This window comes from Serinus canaria, chromosome 14 (assembly GCF_022539315.1).
Source record: "Serinus canaria isolate serCan28SL12 chromosome 14, serCan2020, whole genome shotgun sequence".
Taxonomy (NCBI): Eukaryota; Metazoa; Chordata; class Aves; order Passeriformes; family Fringillidae; genus Serinus; species Serinus canaria.
In genome coordinates, this window is record NC_066328.1 from 13923975 (window position 1) to 13945634 (window position 21660).

General features: G+C 47.4%; 1 protein-coding gene across 2 annotated transcripts in view; it reads right to left on the reverse strand.

Annotated features, from left to right (window-relative positions):
• Positions 1 to 1078: 1078 nt before the first annotated feature.
• Positions 1079 to 21660, reverse strand: part of TOM1L2 (target of myb1 like 2 membrane trafficking protein) — a 56581-nt gene continuing 35999 nt past the window's right edge. The window contains exons 12-15 of one of the 2 annotated variants that reach the window (XM_009091778.4): positions 20225 to 20300; positions 9462 to 9521; positions 6917 to 6953; positions 1079 to 6385 (exon numbers count right to left, since the gene is read on the reverse strand). In XM_009091778.4, the coding sequence (XP_009090026.1) occupies positions 6237 to 6385; positions 6917 to 6953; positions 9462 to 9521; positions 20225 to 20300 (322 nt within the window). In that variant the 3' untranslated portion in view covers positions 1079 to 6236. The remainder of the gene's footprint in view (positions 6386 to 6916; positions 6954 to 9461; positions 9522 to 20224; positions 20301 to 21660) is intronic. The other variant, XM_018915807.3, reaches the window with a different exon arrangement.

Consider the following 21660-nt stretch of genomic DNA (forward strand, 5'->3'; position numbering starts at 1 on the left):
AAAGCAAGTCCCTGAGTGCTTGTGCTGCTTACACTCTTCCCTATGCACCTACTCTGGCCCCTGTTGGAGGCAGAATTTAGGGGTTTTGAGGGTTTTCCTTCACCAGTGTAACAGTGGGGTTGAAGAGGACAATGTGGTGAAGCCCCTGGAAGGAGCAGAGCAGCCCCCTGCTCCCAAATCCCCCACTCCCACAGCCCCTGCTCCCAAATCCCTCACTCCCACAGCCCCTCCTGCACAGTGCTGGGCATTTCTGACCCAGTGCTTTTTGTGTGATTCTGCCCTGTCAGGGCAGCAGCAGCTCCACACCTTTCCCAACAGATCCAGGCCAGGAGCCTCCCTGAATGTATCCCACATTGAGCCAGGCACATGATCAGTGAGGGGTAAACAAGCTGGGGCAGGGCTGTTTAATGCTAATATGTAGCTACAGGGAGAAGAAACCCTGTAGCTATTCCAGCTATTCCACCCCCCTTCCCCAGATTTAAACAATCAGGGTGGATCTCCACGTGCAGAACAGAGGCCCTATTCTGCCAACCTGGTTCGGTTTTGGCCAATGCCAACACTTCTCTGGAGTTCCTAAGCTGGAGCTCTTCCCTCTCTGCCCATCAAACCCACCATCATAATGGGAATGTTGGAACCAATTCCAGGCTGATGAGTTAGGAAAGTGGCCCTTGGATGGGCTGGGAACATCACCCATCTCTTTCCAGGTCACCAGGGGGGTGACCCACAGTTGAGCCCTGCCAGGTGGTCAGGCATCCCACCGAGCACCCAGGTTGTCACCCGTGCATCTGCCTGATGCCACCCTCAAAAGACATGCCAGAATTTAGTGGGACATGAATTTAGCAGCACTGGCAACACAGCACCAAGGGCAGCACGAGCCATACAGTGACACAAAGAGCAACTGCTGGGGACAAGCCTTCTCCCAGTGGGAATATCCAGGTTGTGTCTCCTGGAGGAGAATGAGGACTCCCCGTTTTGACATCTGATGGGTATCCAAGGGCTGCTCATGTCCCCTGTGCTCAGGCCAGGCACTGGAGCCAAGCGAGTCCCCAGCTGAGAGACAGACGATAGCACCCCCAGCTCACACTAACAGTGTATTTATTGGAATATCTCACATGCAGGAACCAAGGAGATGATTTCTGGAGCAAGTTAAACAATGGCAGATTAATACAGTTGTTTCATCCTTAACGGAAACACCTTCTACTCGAATACAGTGATGTTTTAGTGTTGGGTTTCTCTGCTTCTTGTGTATTTTGTTTCTCTTTACATAGTCAATCTCTTTAAACAGTTATGTCCCCTCTCTCCCCCTACCCCATTCCCAAACAAAAAAATATCCAGTATCTTCAGTAAATAAATATTATCCACTTTTATCTGGAAAGCCTACAGCTGTAATATACAGAGAAGCTATTACACAGGTTACGTTTGTAGGGTTAACAACAGCTCATAGGAACAGGTAGGGAATGAGGAACTCGTACTCATAAAAACACGGAGCAGGGTGGGAATTTTGGAGTAGTGTGTTTGCCATGGGCTAAAGAGAACCAGCAGCAGAGCTGAGTGCTGCTCACAGCCAGCTGGCTCTTGGTGACACACAGCTTCACCTCTCTCCAGGTGAGGAGGAGGTGTGTGGAACCCAGGGTTGGAGCAGGCAGGCACAGCCTGCTCTGGAGGCTGCAGTTTGGGATGGATGGCTGGGAGGTGCTCTGTGGGCACCTCGTCTCCTGGGCTGGTGGGAGCCCACAGCAGTGGAAGGGTTACCTCCAACACAGCTCTAAATCCACTCACTGCTTCACTATTTCCACAAAAATAACTGTTCTGAGCTGTTTTTTTCCAGGGGAGGCTCTGCAAGGCTTGTGGTCAGCCCTGAGGAGGTAAACAATGACGGAGCTGGATGGGGATGGACGGGAATGGAGATAGCACAAGCAGTTCCCACTCCAGGGCTCCCAGCCACCACAGGAGACTCAACAACTCACTGCATGAAACCGTGTTGGAAATCCATCTTGTTTGCTCTCCTGGGCTGCACATCCTGTCCCTGTAGGTGACACCAGGAGAGCAGGCACAGAGGAGCAGGGACAGGCTGCACTGGTCCAGGAGGGACCATCACCCCTGCCTTGGGCCTGAAACCATGGCCTGGATCTGTTCTTCCACCACTGGAGGGAAACATCTCGCCACCACAGTCAGCTCCCAGTCTTCCATTTCAAAGTGGAAAAAGCCAATGTAACCCATCAAAAAATGCTGAATGAAGTCCAACAAACAGAAATCCTCACTAAAAAAAACCTTCAGCTTGGAGGTCCAAGACCAGCCCTGGGAATGACAGAGCTGGTTTGATCAGCACATCCTAGGGATGGAGGCTGTGATAACCAGAAGGGAAAAGGTATGTTGGAGGCTACGTGAGGGTCCCAGTAAGGACCAGTATCAGCGTTTATGCTGTTCCGTTTAAGAGACACCGTGCTACGTTTTTATGAGCAGTTCTCCTATGAGCCTTACCTACACCCTAAACACCCTAAATGTCTGTACAGCACATTGTTACCCATTACACCTGCTGAAGATGCAGCTGAAATCTACACAGAACAATTAAAAAAAACCCAAAACCCAAAGGATATATTTAAATAGAAACCATTGATTCCTTACATCTCAGCACATGAAGAGTTAACAGAAGAGGTTAAAAAACACACTGGAAAGAAAATATATAGACAAAATAAATATTTTAACCTAGAACAGGGCGCGATTAGACCTTACAAAGGACCCCGAGAATAATTTAGTGTCGTTGAGTGTCAAGCTGTGATTCCTAATATGCCTAGAAAGCACTGGGATGTTATTTCTTATGGAAAGTGGATCAGGCTGCAGCTCCATCCCTGTTTTCCCAAGCATTGGAGCCACACGAGTCCTCTGCCCACTTGCACAGAGGAAGCACTTAAGAGTGAAAGCAGAGGAAGGATAAATGGAGAAGTTGGTCCCCTGAAGTGAAAAACCCCTTCCCTTTCCCTCACACAGTTCCCACTGCTCCAGTTTTCAGCAGACCACAAGAGGACAGGGAAGATGAGAGATCCTGATACAGGACATTTGGGAAGCTCTAGAGTAGCTCTTGTATTTGTTAAAGAAGGTTTTGGGCTAAACCACCTGTTCTGCCACACTCTGTTCCCTTTGGTGCTTCCAGCCCTGAGAGCCAAGTGTGGTGGATTTGGGCTCCAGATCCATCCCGGGTCTTTCCAAAAGTACATTTCCTCCCTAGGAAGGCATCTCCTGGGAGCTGCCCTACTTCCAGCAAAGCCACCACTTGTGCTGGTGGCACCTGCCACTCCCTGCAAGCAGTGCCACGGCTTTCCAGAGGATAATGCAGAGTGTCAGCAGGGACCACGGCTTGCCTGGGGCTGCACACACCAAAAGAGTCCCCTGAGCTCTGCCAACACATGCTCTGTATTTTCCCCCCAGCCCCAGCCTATTCTCATTCCATCTCTTTTCCTCCCAGCTGGAGAGAGCAATCACCAACAGCTCTGCAGAATCTTCCAGAAAGGGACCAGAATCTCCCTAAAGCAACACCTTGGAGGTCCCAGGACAGGTTTAGTGTGACAGAAAAAAAGCATTCAATTCACTCTCCCCCAGCAACTTTTGGCTGAGGGGTGGGGGATGAAGGGCCAGCTGTGGGGGCTCAGTGACAATGACATCCATGCTGCTCTGCACCATCTGACAGTGTCCCCATGCCTGAGCAATGAGATTATCTCCTCTGGCTTGGCAGGGAAGCTGGATTAACATGCTTAGAATCACCTGATGTGGCCATATACAGGGTCAATGTGTTTCAAGGATTTAGAGGAGAAAATGCACACTTAAAACACCCATAGAGCTTTCTGCATTGACAGGAATACCAGCAATTCATTCTGTGCTGGTGAGACTGCTCAGGCCATCACCAGACGCCGTCTGAAATCAAATCAGCCTTGCCACAGAAGTTTCCTCAGCTCTCTGGGAGCTGGTGGCCACATCTGACACATTGCAGCAAGCTGGCAGTGCCAATCCCTGAGCGTTGGGCTCACCTTGTGTTGAGCAGTGAGAGCAGTGGGTGAGAGCCGGAGTGTGCAATGCAGCCAAGGCAGATTGTTCCATTAGCCACAGAGAAGGTGGAATGGGAGAAAGCCTCTGCAGACTCACACAGGAGGGATTCAACTGGAGAGAGAGCCAGCAAGTGGGGAGAAAAGCTTGATCCCCAAGTTATCTCCATCCTTGAACTGGTTTTGCCTGTCCATTTGTAAGCCGTGATACACAGAGCAGCAGGGGGTGGCAGGACAGCCCTGCCTGGGCCCAGCTACATATGGAGGGATCCTGGAAGAGGCTACAGGCAGGGCAGGACAGAGAAGACAATGAGCAGGGAGGGCACAGAGTGAAACCTAACCTGGGATGGCCTGGAAATCCTGCACCAAACAATGTTTCCCTTCAAAGATTAATGTGTCTGCTGTCCAAGTCCATCAGCGCTGCAATCAGGCATTTGGTAACAGGCTTTGTGTGTCACAATGTCCCAAAGGGGGTGGTCCTCAGAGAGTATGGTATGGGCTGATAAAATGCTATGCTCAGATAAAAGCTTCTGTCACTTGGCCTAGAAGAACTTTCAAGAGAGCTTGACACACATCAGCATCCTGGGAAGCTCAGACATGTCAGGTCAGAAGGAGGTTGCCTAAGCCAAGGAACACTCTGAGGAAGAAGGGTTGGAGCCTGCTGCCTGCAAGGGCTTTTAGCTGATAAAGTGCCTCTCTGTCAGGGTGGGAGATTCTCCTGCCATGCACTGCTCAGCTCTCTCTTTGATCCTGCCATCCTGCACCACTGGCTGCCTCCCAAGGAATGCGCTGGGGGACGCAGCGATGGCTGGAGCTGCCTGCTCCAGCTCTGCCTGTCAGCCCAGCAAGGCAGGCACACATGCTGGAATCCCTTCTGGCAGCCCCAGAGGACAGGAATCCTGGCCATGCCTCTGGCAAGCAAGGGAATATGTTTGTTTGCACAGAGACTGCTGCCCCGGAGGAGCTGGGAGTTAATGAAGGGCAGAAGGATCAAAAGACATTCCAAAAATTACAAATAGCACGGTCACAATCATTTCAACACTTTCTCAGGCCTAAAACTGGAAGGAAATGAGGAGTTTCACCTCCAGCACAGGCTGGCACAGCTAATCCCTCCATGGTAACCACTTCCCTCAGCGTTCCATACAAACCTCTGAGGTTTGCTCTTTTCCTCATCCCTACCCCCACGAACCAGCATATCTGTCCTACCAGGCATGGCAGGGAATCCAGGAAGCTCAGTTCACACCCAATCCATGAGCAAGTCCCATCCATCTGCATGGATGTTTACACCAAATGCAGAGCTCTAGAGTCACCAAAGAAGGAATCTAAGGTAAAGAGAAAATAACCAAGCTATTTTAAAAGGCAAACACACCAGGAAAATTCCTGTGTGAGAATGGTCTCCCAAAGAGCGAGGTGCTTCCTGTGCCATTGGTACAGCATCCATTTAGCCCAGCATTTTCCACCCTTATCAACTGCCAGAGCTACTGGACATGGCCAACAGACTGCTTCAAATTAGAGCGAGCCCAGATAAAACACAAGGCAAAAAATACCCTGTGAGATTTAGAAATGAAACGCCACAGAAAGTGGGGAAAAGCGACCACCATATGGTACCAGGAGATGTGTGAGTGGGAGAGTAAAGGATTTTAACTTGTGAAGCACATGTTGAAAGGGGAACAGTTGTTCCTTGCTGTCGAATCCAACACGAAAGCCAATACATTAACATTTTATCTAAAAATAAAGACACACTCCTCCCGAACATTCCTGCTCAGTCAATTACATGCTGATTGACAGAGCCGTCTACTTGGCAGGACCTGCCTACAGAAGAGGATGATCCCTACATAAATTGAAGGGCAAGGCTGCTCTCTTCCCCCTGGGCTTTTGTTTCAGCCCAGTGTGACGTACTGGTGCATTCTGAAGGGGTTTTCAGCATCAAGAGCTGGTTTTGTGCAGCTGGGACAGGAAGGAGAGGATTAAGCGAGTGCTGGAGAATCGTGGTCTGGCAGGAATAGTGTTGGATTTAAATAGAAAGAGTCAGCTTGTGGGGGTGGATCATTTGGGGAGGGAGGGAAGGAGAAGCAAACTATGGAATGGGGGGGACGGGAGTCGTCGTTAGCCAAGGACTGTGGGAGGACAGAGTGGCCGTGCGGCGACATTGGCCGGGCGGAGCACAGGGGCGGGAGGGAGGGCGGCTCCGCGCCACCTTCACAGTGCAAAGAGGGCGTCCTCCGAGCGCTCCTGCTTTTTCCTGCTGGAAGGATTTGTCGGAGGGGTGGGGGCTTCCAGGGGAGGGGATGGCAGATTGGGAACCATCTCCGCCGCTTTGGCTCGCTCTTCTAAAAATTTGTCAAACTCTGCAATGTAAAAACAGAAGGAAGACAGGTAAGAATGGGGGTCGTGGGTTTGGCCCCAGGGACAGAGGTTGGCAGGGGCTGAAATTCCAGGGCCTGGCATCCTGTCGGGCTGTGTTTGCAGGCACAAATACTGGTACAGCCTGACTTCCTCGGGAAAGGGTACAGCCGTCCTTGGAGACACCCGAGCTCAGGCAGCAGCTGGAATCAAACCCACATTATGCCACCGGCTGTGACAGAACCAGGGAAACATCATTCCAAAGGGCTGAGCAGCTTGGGGACACATTCCTGCTGGCACAAACACAGAGCACAGCCAAGGAAGATGGCAGGGAAGCACTTACAGCCAGGAGGGCTCCCCACACCATAAATATGAACCTTTTGCTGTGAAATGCTCTCCTCCCGCCTTTCTGAGCGTGGAAGCATTTGCTGGGGAACATCAGGCTGGGAGAAGGCAGCAGCTCAGCAGGGATCAAAGCAAATTCCATCTGAGAACTAACCTGGGAATGGCTCATAGCCAGGGGCATCTCTGCTTACCTTCACTGGTCACTCCTTCTTCCAGTTCGTTGCCTTTCTGCAATGGAACAAAAAGGCACATGAGCACAGGCACTGCTTCCCCTTCCCTGTCATCCCCTCCACCTTTAATACAACTGGACAGTTTCCACCACTTGTTTCCACATATTAACCATGGGAGCAGGGTGACCTGGGGAAATCACAGGGCTCCCACTGCAGGAGGCCAGTGGGGACTGACATTTCACTGTGCTGCAGAGCAGGAGGATGAGCACTGAGGTGCCTCTGAAGATTGCTGGTGGACAGCTAAGCCTTCCCTGTTGGATCTGAATGTCAGTCCAGTGCTGCTTCCCCTTCAGACAGTAATTCTGGTCCAAATCTGAGCTGTGTGAGTCATACACACACTGTACCAGATGGCATCTTTTCTGTCACACAGTCCTTTTAAAAAGTCAGGACTGTGGTTTGCATTGTGTCTTCAAGTAAAATGCCCTTTTAGCTGACAAAGGACACGTGCAAAATTGTTTGGGGTCAACATTCCTCTTGTGAGAGTTCCTTTTAGGTTTCATACAAAAATATAGCAGCTTTCATGTGCCCATGATGCACAAAGACAAGACCAGGGTGAGCTGGATGAAGGATACTGACAGCAGTTAGTGTTTGTCCATCAGAATCAAAGGCTGGGAATGCCACAGGGTCACTGCATTTCCACCAGTTTGTGCATTCCAATGTGCTTTTCAAATGATGAAATTAAAAGTCCAGGGACAGGCATCCTTCTCAATCTATCAAGATGTTTAAGATGGGTAAAAATACTGGTTGAAAACCTCATGTTGAAACTGCTTTGAAAAAGTAAAGTATTTGTCTATACTTGGCCTCTCTACCAGGAGTGGGAACATACTGACTGGCCTCACATTTTAGAGCCTGAGCATCTCCTGGCTTCCTACTGCACTGAGGTTCCCAAAGGTTCACACAGCAGCCTTTTCACAGGCAGAGCTGCTGTTTGTCCCAGCGTACCCCAAAAAGGATAAGGAAATACCAATTACCTAACCTAACCTACAGCTTCCTCACCTGGGAAGCAGAGAATTGAAATGAGCTGTTAACAAAACAAAGAGGAGGGGACCCAGTGTGAAAAACAAAAATCCAGTCCAAATATTCACAGGCATCTCTCTGCTGCACCCACACAGGGCTGGGATGGGGACCCAGGGGCATCCCCAGGCTTGCTCAGGCATTTCCAGGACACTTCTCTGCTTTGTTCCTTTTGAGCAAGTCTGTGCTGGGGATGACAGATGCACAGAGCTACCTCCATATCTCTCCATCAGATCCTCTCTCCCTCTAAATTAATTTAAACAGCAAAGACAAAAGTTTATTGGTTAAGCAGAGTGGACATGCTACATTTCCTGTATTTCTTCAACAAAATGAGGCCAGTTTATAATTAAATTTGAAAGTGACTCCTGTACCAAGGCCTGACAAACCTACCTGCAGCTGGAACCCAGTGACATTTCAGAGCCAGAGAGTCAGTCTGCCAAAATCAAACACTGAACCTGGAATCTGTTTAAGCACTTCAGGCACCTAGGGAGAGCTGGAGAATTTTCTTCCTTCCAGTACAGCCAGCTCCTCCAGTGCCAGAGCACAGGGCTGACGTGCCAGAGCATGCCTGCAGCTCTGCTGAATCCCACAGCTCCCAGCTGGGAGCTGAGCAGGCAGCAAGGGGCTGGGGGAGACCCTAAGGAGTTGGGAGTTTTCTGCCTTAAGCTGGAAGAATGGAAGGAGATGATCCTTGGGGATATGGTGAGTGCAAATTCAGTTCACTAAAACCATGTTGAAAAGAACATTGTGAACACAACCCACCACCCACTCCCCAAAATGCACTTGGTTGATTTGAGTCATATGCTTGCACTGAAAAAAACCAAAACAGAGTAAATGTGTACTAGTTTATCCTGCTTAAAGCAAATGTGTGTTGGGACAGCAAAACAAACTCCAGGGTGAAGGCAAAGCTACTTTTAGTTCTGCTTTTTGTTTGTTTGTTTGTTTATAATTACTAGAAAATAATCATTCAGGAGAAAGTTATAAACGTTGAAGAGAGACTGTTATAAAATTTTATTATTACTATTATGAAACATGTCAAGATTGCCTGCCAGTTTAACAAAGACATCTTGATTTGAAAGGAATCTAAACCCTGATCCAGCATCTCTTAAAAGCATGCCTCAACATAAGCATGAACTTAGATCCTGTCTAAATAGTGAAGCTTTAAACATGGACTTTAAGTCTGGTGCAGAAAAATTCAGGCCATGTTTAATGCTTCCCTATTTGAGGATCAGAATCCCATGTTTTCTGGAACATGTGCTATTCTGTGATGTTCACATGGAGAAGGAAAGATAAAACTGCTCAGAAAAAAAAGTGTTTTGATTGAATTGCTGAACACGACCCTGACTCCTCCTGCTTAGATATTCCCTTCAAAGGGAACCAAACTCTCTGTTTGGGAAGTTTCACTGCTTCCTGCTATGAGAAGTACCAGAAACTCAGCAATGCATTGAAAGTTACCCGTGCAAGTGAAAAATGAAAATATAAAGAGTCTCACCAAGTCGGTACTGAGCCACTCCTCAATGTCATCCATGACAGAGGACTGTGCAACAGGGATCTAGGGAGTGCAGCGAGAGAACAGCAAGGCAGGCAAAAACCAAAACACATCCACAATCATGGCCACAGAGCGATGGAAAACGCCAGAAATAAGATTAAAAACAAAACAAAAACAAAGATGTAAGATGTGCTGGAAAAAAAAAAAAAGGCAACAAAATATAAATGGCATTTCAAATAAAGAAACAACTTGGAAAGGAAATTATGAACAAGGCTAAAAAAAACAGGAGAAAGATTATGGGGAATGACGTGACTGGATGCCAGCGTAAGATGAGTAACTTCTTGACCACATATTAAAACCATCAAGATGGACTGATGATTCTAATCTGGATCGTGAAATGCTTTTAAGGGTAGAATACTGGATATCAGTTAGGTTTTGAAATGTTAAATTTACACCTTTTGTTTTTTAAAATGGGTATTAGCCACAGTGATGGGTTAGAAAAAAGAGGGGCTCAAAGTCTTCAGGCAACACTCCCATGAAAACAAATTGGTTTTCCATGCAGGTGGAGAAGTCAGAGCCCAGGGTACAGTCATGCTTCCTCCCAGATCCTACTCCCACCACACCACCAAGCCCTGGCAAGCCTTGGCACAAGGGTTTAAAGCAAAACTGTCCCAGCTTCCAGTTCCCACTCCTCTGCCAAAGGTGACCCTTGGCAGCAGAGTCCAGCGTGTGCCAGTGCAAAGTAGAGAGTCTCAAAGGTGAGGGAGGAAGAGGATGGGGCAGAGGAGGAAAGCACAGCCCCAGAGCTTGCAGCAGGGCTCTCCAGAGCAGGTCAGGCTCCAGGAATAGTTTAACACTCAGGCATGGAAGGTTTGCCTCTGCTCCTGCAGTGGAACTGGTCATGATACCAATGTGTTTACAACAGGCAGCACAGAGGCAGCTGAAGGGCAGTGATTTCACACAGTGCTAAGGGTAACTGGGTCAGCAAAGGGAAATTACTGAGTATTAGGTGTAGAATTTCCTGACTTAACTACACTGCTTAAATACAGCAGAGGCCTGCTGAGGTAAACAGGAAAACACCACAATAGATCTGGTAAGGACAACCTGAGAAATAGTTGGAAAACAATGTCAGACATGCGAGTTCCAGGCCAGGGCACGGCAGCCGAGCAGCAGGGCTGGCAGGGGGGAGACCTGGCACTGTCAGAGGGACTCTCCTAGGCAGAAAAGGTATCAGGGGTTCTCCACAGCTTTGCCTGAAACCTCTCACAGGAACTGCCCACCCTAGAAGTGATAAAAACCCTTGTGGATGTGGTTAGGACTGGCTAAGTTGTGGCCTTGGAAGCAGTGTGTTAATGGTTGGACCTGATGGTCTTGGAGGTCTTTTCCAACCTTAATGACTCTGTGATTCAATAAGAAAAGCTGGAAGGGGCTCTGCAGATTAATTTCCTGGGAGATGTAGTTTTCTCAGGCATTTCTAGCAGGGGAAGATGGACAGATGATGGATTACAGAAGCTGAGGCTGTTTAGCAAAGCTCCTCAGGAATTTTTTCACAGAATGAAGCGGCCCTTTGTACTGAGAAGGCCAGCTAAGCCCTTGCTTGAGGTGAGGTGTGCTAAAGTGGGTTAGTTGTGTCCAAGAACTGTAAGTCCAGAACTCAATCCAAAGCATCTCCCCCAAAGAGCAGCACCAGGAAGGTGGCTGGGCTCTGACTTGACAAGTTGCTGGACAAAGTGACAATCCCCGAGGTCAGAGGTATAAGGTGTCACTTTGCTTCCAGCAAATTCATAATGATCCCAAACAGAAAATAAATTCCTGCAGTTTCCTCTGGAATGGGCCAGATTTTGGATAACTGTCCCTTTCTGATTTCCTGAATCATGCACACACCACTATCACAGTGAGCTGAAGCTGCTGTGAGCTGGCCACTCACAAGGGAAGAGCTCTAAGCACCTTCCAACACATTCCTTCCCAAGGACAAGTTGCATCTTGTAAAACTGTCTTCTTGGTTAAACAGCTTTATAAAATACTGGCTTCAGACATATAAAGTAATGATTTTATTCATCCTACAGCAACCTAAAACCTACTGCAGATGTTGCACTGCTGCCTCTCTCTTGTACTGCTTAACACTTGGGAAGATGCAGCCTCTGAGCTGTTGCTTGGGTTGCAGCTCAGAAAGGTGCTTATGTTTCTCTAAGAATAAGAACATGTGAATGGAAGGGAGGAGGGAAAAACCTGGTTTATTTTTCCTTTTCTGTGAATAAAATTTACAGGAACACAGGGGGTTCCAAGAGAGCTGGAGGGGGATTTTGGATGAAGGCCTGCAGTGACAGGCAGAAAGGAAGAATGGCTTTAAGCTGAAAAAGGGTGGATTTAGATTAGATATTAGAAGAGATTATTCCCTATGAGGGTGGGGAGGCCCTGGCACAGGTTGAAATCTGTGGCTGCCCCATCCCTGGAAGTGTTCCAGGCCAGGTTGGATGGGGCTTGGAGCAACCTGGGATAGTGGAGGGTGTCCCTGGCTGTGGAAGGGGGTCGGAATAAGATGATCTTTTTTCCCAACCCAAACCATTCCAGGATTTTATTAATATAAGAACAGCTGTTCTAAAGAGTGTGGCTGTACTGTGCCCCTGTATTAGAAGGAACAGCAGTTCAAATCTTGATTATCCTCAAAACATGACAGATGACTGATCAAGTACTGAGTTCCTGAGAATCACAGGACTCTTGAATTTGCAGAAGTCCTTGAAGAACAGCTCAGCAGTACAAGAGTTTGTGCTGTGGTGTTTCATAAGAATTTTAAAAAATAGAATTTAAAAAAAGCAAAAAAAGGAATTCTACTTTCAGGTAGAGCTACTTATAACAAACAAACAAAGCGCTCAGAAGTGCAGGAGCACTTCTTGCAGAGAAGCAGACAAAGCTGTAAGATAAACATCTGAGTGTGTCAGCCGTTTGCTATTCAGCACTGACCTTTGAAAAAGCTTTCCCTGTCTCCCAGCACACCCACAGAAGTGCTGAGGGCTCCTATCTATTGCTCCTTCCATGCACAACCTTCCAGTTTACTTTCCTAAGACTCTGAGCCCCACTTCCTCATAAAACATGGGTTACAGGTGTCAGGTTTAATTTGTTCAAGAATAAAGAGGGAGGAAACTCTCAAAGAGGAACTGGAAGTTTTAAATTATTTTAACGATAACATTGTAACATTTCTTTTTCATTTTAAACTGAGAAGAGAAAGGGCAGAGAACCCTCAAGTTTTTGCCAGTCAGTTGGGTACTTGGCAAGTCTTCCCCTTTCAGAAGCCCTAAACTCAAAAACATGCAGGGGAATTTTGTTATAACTAACCCCTAAATCACAACAGAGGCAATGTAAAAATAAATTAACTAGTTTACACATTAAAAAAAGACAACAGTTTCTGGGAACAAGCAGCAGTGGCAGCCACAGACTACATGGAAAAAGCTCTGGAATGGGACACTGCCTTGTTGATATTTTGATTATGCAAACTTCCATGGTCTAGTGAAGCTTTCAGTCTTGGCAAGAGAGCTCACCAGATAGTGCAGGCTGCAAGAGCTGTTTGTATAAAGATATTGTGATTTTTTTTTTTTTTTAAGTCTATACTTACAGTAAATGGAAATTAAGTCACAAAATATTTTTGGGTACTTCAAGTAACTGGCTCTAATTAAAAGCTGGTCTGATTGTTTAAATTCCTTTTTTATTTAGTCTTTGGAAAATCCTACAAATGGGATCATCTCAACAGTCCTGAAAGAGAAATGGAAAAGGAGGGCTGGGAGAACAAAAGTGAGTGCTCAATCCCACAAAACCCACAGGAACCTGGAATTCAAGTTCCTACTTATCTAAGCTAGATTGTGTTGATGTTCTCACTAGCAATCAAAACCCAAAGAGTATTGCCAATATTTTTCCTCAGAAGTCATAAAATCCAATATTCTACCCTTAAAAAGACAGTTTAAGGTTATTATTATCACATTTTATTTCTATTAAAAATGATCCCACTGGAAAAGAAGCAGGTATGAAATGACAATTCAGGTCTCTAGGTGAGCTCATTAATGTTCTTAAAATGTTTAACAAGGTTTATGCTAATTGTTGCTAGACTACTGCCTTGTAATAGCTTAGTTAATTCCACTTCTTTCTAGATGTTTAACAAAGCTGACACCAGTTCTTGGTTAGTTGCTACTCACTCCCCCTCGCTGGTTAGCAGCAGTAAAGGTCTGTCATTCCTACAGCAGCACTAGGAGCACACTAGCAGGCTACTCCAGCTTACTACTACAGCCTTACCATTTATTTAAAGCTGTTGTGATCTTGAAATAACTGCTTGGCCTCAATATTGGACCACACTTGACTTTATGTGTAAGGATTAAATGAACTCCTTGGTTACTCCTGACTGTGTTTGCACATTGCAGGGCTGCAGCGTGTTCCCCAGCACAGCCTGCTGTGCCCAGCCTCTGACAGGTTGTACAACAACAGCCCATCTGCGTGTGACAGGCGTGTCCAGGCAGTGCCAGCCCTCAGTGCCACTGCCACCAGGGCTTGGGCTGTCCTTGCACAGGGCTCTGCAAACACCACGGCTGCCCAAGGAGACCCCCGTGGTCTTTGGGTAAGGGGAAGCTCCTGCTTGCCTTCAATAGGGAGAAGGGTCCCAGCACATGGGAGAAATGAGATCTTCATGTGTCTGGATTTGGGCTTACCCACAAGTCAAGCACTTCAGTCTCCAAGAAGATGTTATTCAACAGTCTCATGTTACCCAAGTCATTTCCACATCTCAGATCCTATCTCTCTCTTGAAGGCACACAGCAGCATCCCACTTGGTTATGAATTCACAGAGCTTTCATTTGATCTTTACTCACCTATCTTCCCTACAAACAGGGCTCTCCTCTCTAGCCAGGCATGCTGCTGGCAGTCAAGATAGAATGCTGAGTGGTGGTCATGTCACTTTCTGTGAATTCTGGTTCAGTTTCCTTCCCCTGCCACTGTCCCAATTAATGTCCTAACATGGTGGCTTAAGCAACACCTACTTCTCACTTTCATAACAAATAACCCATTTGGTATGTGAGTGGGTTGAGAGATTATTCTAAGAAAAGAATATATTAATGCAAATCTCTGTCCAATCTCACGAGAAGGGAACTGAGACCACCTGCACTAAAATGTGGCTCCGTGCTAAAGTCTGTGCCTAATTGCAGCTGATACAGACCCCTGTGTGAGACCTGCAAAATCCAGATCTGCCACTGAACAGCCACCTCCCATCCCTCAGCCATAGAAAAATCAGAAACATTTTCTGTCAATATAATTTTGGCTATTTTAGTTTTGTAGGTAGAGCTGAGATGGATAAAAGTGTGGCTTTTGTCTGTCTCCACGGTTCTGGCACCATCTTGATGGCAGAACTGAGCCACAAGTTAACTGGAAACAAGAACAACACTGCCAAATTCATTGGGAGAGGACAGCCAGAGACTGCAAAGGTGTGTGGTGAACTGGGATGTAGAGAAATGGAGTGGGAAGGACTCAGCCTGAAGCTGAAATGTATCACAGCTTGTAGAGAACAATGTCAGGTCGTGAGGGATGTGAGAACCACTCTGGCAGGTGGAGAATTCCTTTTGAGTGATCTCAGTGTTGTGCAGGCTCAGGGAACAGCAGTGTCAGCTCACCCCTTTCCTCCTCACCAAAGTACAAAAAGTGCCCCACAGAGTGGGAACATCAAGTTCATACCTGGGATTCTAGTTATCCACTGGCACTGTAAATGCTACAGCTCGTATTAATAAACACTGTTAAGAACTACAGCCAGTTAAGAGAGAAACGGAGTTAATGATTAGTTTAGTTTTATTTTAGGTATTTCTCTCTTGTATTTAGCATACAAACAAGGTGGCAGGTTTGTAAGAGCAGTGACTGTTGGACAGCCAGGCCCCCTTCCCTCCCCAAATCCATATGCCTCCATGAATGCTGCAGTATCCTTTTTCCAGACTGAATAACCACAAGCCAATGAAGGAATATGCTGTTTGCTTTTTTAATAAAGCAGTGGTGTGAGTGGTGTGAACAGCAGGGGTGCTGATTTCATGCTTCCCCGCTCTTGTAAACAGTGGAAAGGCAAAGAAGAAGAACTAACTCAATCACTGGATTATTCATTATGGATGAACATCTAACAGTGGCACAGCACATCCCTGGCTGCAACAGAGCCACCGACCAGCGAGAGCCTCTGTGAGCTACAGCCAACAGCATCACAGGCAAAGCTCAAACTGCTGCTCATTTTACAGCTTTTCAGCCTCACCCTGTGAGCTGTGGGTGTCTGACAGCACCAAAATGACACTCTGGCTCCCAGGGACAGGTACCCACAGTGGGCTTATCCACATGTATGAGCAGACATGGAGCTGCTTTTGGGCAGGCAGATACAGCACCTGTCCCATCACTGTGTGTGCACCAGCCATGCAAAATCCTGCCAAACTTCCAAGCTGGCCCTGAGAAATAATCTGCATTAGCCCTAAATCCAGAAGAATAAATGCAAGTGTTTCACAGAGTAGATACTGCATGCTCTGGATTTTCTAAACTTTAAGCTTTCTGGGATGTTTCTCCTTTTTAAGCACTGGGCAGCCCAGTCTGGGTCATTCAGGGCTCTCCCTAGAGTGAGACATTCCTGTTCCTGGTGCCCAGCTCCACATGCTGCCCTGCCAGCACACCCCAGAGCAAAGGGAATTCTCCCTGCACTTCTCTGAACTCAGCTGCAGCCAGGACAGTCTCAGGAGGATTTTCTACAGTTAGGTCACATAATTGGTACTAATCTCAAACACTTAAAATGATGGATTACATCGTCCAAAAAAAATGGTCTTAGAACTTGGCTTTAAGGCATAGCTGAGGGTATTTTTCCTTTCCTCTGGCTTCTGCACCTAAAGCAAGCTTTGAACTTCTCTCTGCAAGCACATTGATGAAGGACAACTTCAAACAAGGTCAGAATGTGCACAGGTTCAGTGATCTTCAGAAGCCTGATTTTATCAAGGCACTGGCATCACCAGACATAGGAATTAAATCCTTAAAGCCAGAAACACCACTGTACCTTCTGGAGTCTGATTCCTAATGCCAGTGGGGTTGAAGATGCCAATCTGGGCAGCAGTTCTCCCATTCCCTTCCTTGCATAAAGAATGATCCCTACATTACTCAATTCAACTACATATGAACTCACAACTTCCCTATGTTCATTCCAGACCATGAAGCTAAGCACTACTAAGAAAAAGCTGCTTTACAGACAGATAGCAAGTGTCCTCTTTATGAATAAGATCCATGAGACTTGTGTTTATCCTTCGAAAAGTGGATACTGCATAAATAAATCAAGACAGTAGAAGGAACCAATTGGATCCCCAGGCCTCTTCTGAAGGTGACGTGGGATCCTACAAATGATTCAGTTATTTACAGGTCTTTGTGCTGTATAAACCAGAAATTGGTGCAAATCTTTCCCTTTGCCCCAGGTAATGATGCAGGTGGGAAATAAACTCCTTGTACTGTCCGATTTCAAGCGGTTCAATAGGGCAGGACGAGAGGTGAATGGAGGATGGTTATTCTAGGTCAGGGACTGGGGTGGGCAGCAGGAATTGCTTCACTGGTGAAGTCCTCACCATTCCTTGTGTAATTAGCCACTTGTCTATGGGCTCCATGTCTGAGTTCCCACCTTTACCTCTCCTCTGTGTTGAGAACAGAAAGGTCCATAAAGAGAGAAACCACAGCAACAACCCGTGATAAAGTAATAAAACAGTTAAAAACTTCACAGACACAGACACACACAAACACACACAGAGTTGCCTACAGTAGCTTCTGGCAGCAGCTGTGTCCCCCTCTGCCTGTCAGCTCTGTCCATAAGGAGACAGAGCTCACCCAGAATTCTGCACTTCCTACAGACAGTTCACAGCGTTTTTTAGCACTCCCTCCATGATGTCCTTAAAAATAAAAGAAATAATAATAAAATAAACCAATCACTGGCTAGTAGTGAGGCTGATGTTTGTCATCTTCTTAGAAGAAGGAAAAGTGAGGCTGTACAAGCTACTGCAGGCAGTGAGACTGCACTGGAAACTCTTGTGTCACAGTCTGTGGAGTCCCCCTTGTTTATGAGGCCGTGGGTTGCAGCACACCCTGCTCATGTCCTTGACCTCAGCAGACAGACAGACTGTGCCCCACACAGACAGCACAGCAGCTCTGCAATGGTGTTGAGTGGAGGGAAGTCAGGGCAGTTTGCTGCAGTGTCCTGGCAGCCTTTCAAACTGCCCCTCTTGAAAAGCACAGAGGTTAAAGGACTGCTGATGCATCCAGCTCCCCTGAGCAGGCTGCAGACTGCATGGCACAGCACCACCAACACTCTAAGATGGTTTTGTGTCCTTCAGCACCTCCTCCCTGAGCCAGGCGATGCAGAGTCATCTCCAGCTCTGGAGGGGCTGGTCTGGGCTCAGCAGAGGGCTGTGGCTCCAGCCCAGAACTGGGTGAGCTCAGCAGAGAGCCACTGGTGTGTTATGTACATCCACCCAGACATCTGCACACACAGGACACCTCCCTGTCCCCATTAACACAGGTAATGGAGAATCAGCTGCAATCTGTTATGTCTCATTTTATGAGGGAAAAAAAAATAAAAGGAAATCATTCCAATTTCATCTACTCTCTGTGTAGCACCAGAGAATTGTTTCTTGGACACCTCTCCTCCCGGTTGTGATCATGCAACAACTCAGTGGCAACAACAGCAATTCCCAACATGGAAAAGCAATATTAAGAAAACAGTGTATTTTTAGCTCATCTTGTTTCCAGCTGCTAAATCACATTAAAAGACAGCTAATGCCACGTGATCAGCCCCGTCTCTGCAGACCATTCTGAGAATGACTGCATTAGAAACGTCGGATGTGCTGAATTCTGCCACTGGACAACTGTGCTGGAACGAGACGTGTGTGAAGAATGTGTTGCAAAGCTTTTGGCTCCTCCCCAGAGCTGTTCTTAAATTAGCTCTACCCAAATTAAAGCCTGTCTTTTCATTTACTGAGCACTGCCAGTTTTTTGCTACGCATGCTGGGACTGGTAACTTTAGGAGAGTTTAATTTTTATTTCCTTTAAGAAGAGACACCCACAAGCCTCACAACAGTTGAGAGAAAGTGTTTACCAATTACAGAGCGACTGCATTTTAAAACAAGCTCTTCTGATTACACATTACAGTCTCCAGGACCTTTGAAAAGAGACTGAAAGTCTCAACATCTCATAGCCCCAGGTTCCACAACCCATAAGGCATTTACCCCAAAAAACTTTGACCCTCAGATGAGCTTAGCCACAGCCCTTTGAACTGACAGCACTTGGGGCAGAGCAGCATCTCTGCTGTGTGAATGACACGTTGTGCTGGTGCTTAAAGCAGAACTGGCTGGGAAGAAAAGTGTTAATAAATCAAAATATGACCCTGAGGCCACTGGGGGAATAAACCCCCTTGACCAGATAAACACAAGCCCCTTGCATTTGGTTAGCCAGGGACAAAGAGCAGGATCTCAAATCCTTCCCCAAGTCCTGCCAATAACAGCTCAGTGATACTGGAGGCTTGGGATGTCACACTGGATTCAGGAATTCCTGTGAAGGAATATTTCTGCCCCTGCCTCCTCATGCTTCCCCTTTTCCCTCAGTACTGCTGCCACGAGTTTTTGTGGGGCTGAGCTCCAGCTGGTCATGGGGCTGACCTGGGTTACAAATTGCCTTTCCTGCAGGAGGACAGGGACAGGATGAAGCACATAGGTTTGTGGGGTGGGGGATGCTCTGTGAGAGCTGAGGCCCTGCTCCCACTGAACCGTGGCCTGGGCAGGCAGGCAGCTGTGATCTGACCCCAGCTGGCTCCCAACACAAATTCTCCCTGGCTTAGAGCACAAGCTGCCAGGCATGCCAGCTGCCCAGAGCACTCCCACTTCATGAAAGAACCAGGGTGGGATCAGCCAAGGCATGGGGAGGCAATTCTCCCCAGTGAGAGGCATGAGCACACTGCATTGGCTCTCCCAAGCTACGCTGGCTCTGCCGTGCTCCCTAGTGGTCATCACAGCCCAAAATTGGACTGGAAATGGCTCTGAACTTGCTCTGTCCTCTAAAAACTAACACAGAGCTGTGTACAAAAGAGCAGCAGAGTTTTTAAAAGCAGGGTGGTAGAAAGGGGTTGAGGGATGATCTGAAAGCTCCTTCACTTCTGCCTTCACCAAGGGATGCATACAAAGCTGCCCAAGCTCTCCCACCCGTGTTTGAAGTGTCAGCTGCTGTGAGATGACAGCACATGGGGCTCTTCTGCCCACACAAGAGAGCAAGAGCCTGCCCTGGGCAGACAGAACAGGCTGCAAGCAAGGGCAGTTATGGCAAAGAATGTGAAGCATTAAAGGTCTGCATCATTTCTCTCCCTGTAACTTGCTTGTTTATCCATGCACTTGGAGCAAAGTCTAGTAGATTAAGACTTTCATAAGCAAAACTAAACCAAGCCAATGCACATCAGTGTTCACAGGATATTCCCCACTTAATTCTTCTCAGCAGTGATTCCAGCCAAAGAGCTGGACTCCCCAGACAAGCTGCAAGGACACAGAAGAATTTACCCACTATGATTCTGAAGCCTTTTAGACTGAAGTGCAGCATCCCTTTAGAGATCATTACTGAGCAAGTACTTGCTCCCAGATATCAATTTCAAAATAGCCATTACTACCACGTTGCTGGAATACAGAATGAGAAGCTCAGTCAAAGCAGCCACCTCCAGCTGGGATTCCACGTGGATAACAAAACTCAGAGCTGTGACCTACCCCTCCTGTGTTCTGTTTCCGAACATCCAGGGCAGATGCCAGTCCTTTGACAGCCTGTGGGTCCTCGTACGTCACGCTGGAAGAGAAGAACAAAGCACAGAACTAGCAAGAAACTCCAGCAAGTCACCCATCAGCAATCATGGAATCATAGGAAGGGATGTTAAAAGATCATCTCATCTCATTCCACGCCTGCCATGGGCAGGGACACCTTCCAACATCCCAGGTTGCTCCACGCTCTGTCCAATCTGGACTTGGACACTTCTAGGGATGGGGCAGCCACAGATTCTCTGGGCAATCGGTGCCAGTGCTTCACCACCCTCACATGGAAGAATTTTTTCCCAATATTCAATCTAGCCCTTCAAACTCTCTCAGTTGAAGCCATTCCCCTTTGTCCTGTCACTCCAGACCCTTGAAATAGTCTCTCCTCATCTTTCTTGTAGGCTCCCTTCAGGTATTGGAATTAGGTCACCCCAGTCCCTTCCCTTTTCCAGGCTGAACAATCCCAATTCTCCCAGCCTTTCCTCATTGGAGAACAATACTCTGGATACCCTGATTTACTCCCTTGAGAACCAAAAAGCACATTCTTTTTCCTTAACAAGACTTGGAGGGTACTGTGTGTACCTCAAGAAGAGGAGCTTGCTCTGTACAAAGGCCACTCACCAGTTTTGGAAAACATCTTGAAGCAAAGAGAGTAAGATCAGCCTTATGAAAGGCAGGCAAAAAGGTCATCAGGCACCCTAAGAATGTCCAAGAGCAAGTGGGGGACTGTGAAAAGAGGCCTGATTGCAGATTATGTTTAACAAAGATTTGGAGATGACATCTGGAAGTCTGACCTTGCTGTGTGCATGGGGGGGAGGCAGAGCAAGACTCAAAGAGAGATGAAATTATGCAACTGCAGTGAAGCAGACAAAGAAATGCACTATTTACAGAGCTGTTAAAAGCTTCTTAAATTGCAATGCAAAAGGGACACGTAGCAGTCAGGTGACAGAGGCAGCAGCATCTCACAGAGCACAGTGCTGAACCATGAGCTGCAGCAGACACAAACACATGCCCATAAATCAGCTCCTGGGAGGGGCTGCCTGAGCAGGGGGAGCCCTCTCTCCTCCTCCTGCTGCCTTCTCCCAAGCTGTGAGCACAGCACCCAGAGCTCTCACACCCAGAGCTGTCACCTACACCTACAGCAAGTCACACTCATGCCTCTCCTCCTCCCTGCTGCTCCGTTTATACAGTGCACAATGCAGGGAAGACAGAGCAATCCTCCCTTGTGAAATCACGGATGATCCCTGCTCCTTGTTCCATTAGGTACGGGTGGGAAGAGTAGTTTTGTGCTTCATTTAGCACAAGAGACAGAGGGACCTCGATTAGATCTCTCCTGCAATGCATCTCCTTTCTAACTGAACATTAAGGCTCCCAGCCCAAAATCTCCAGTGGTGGCT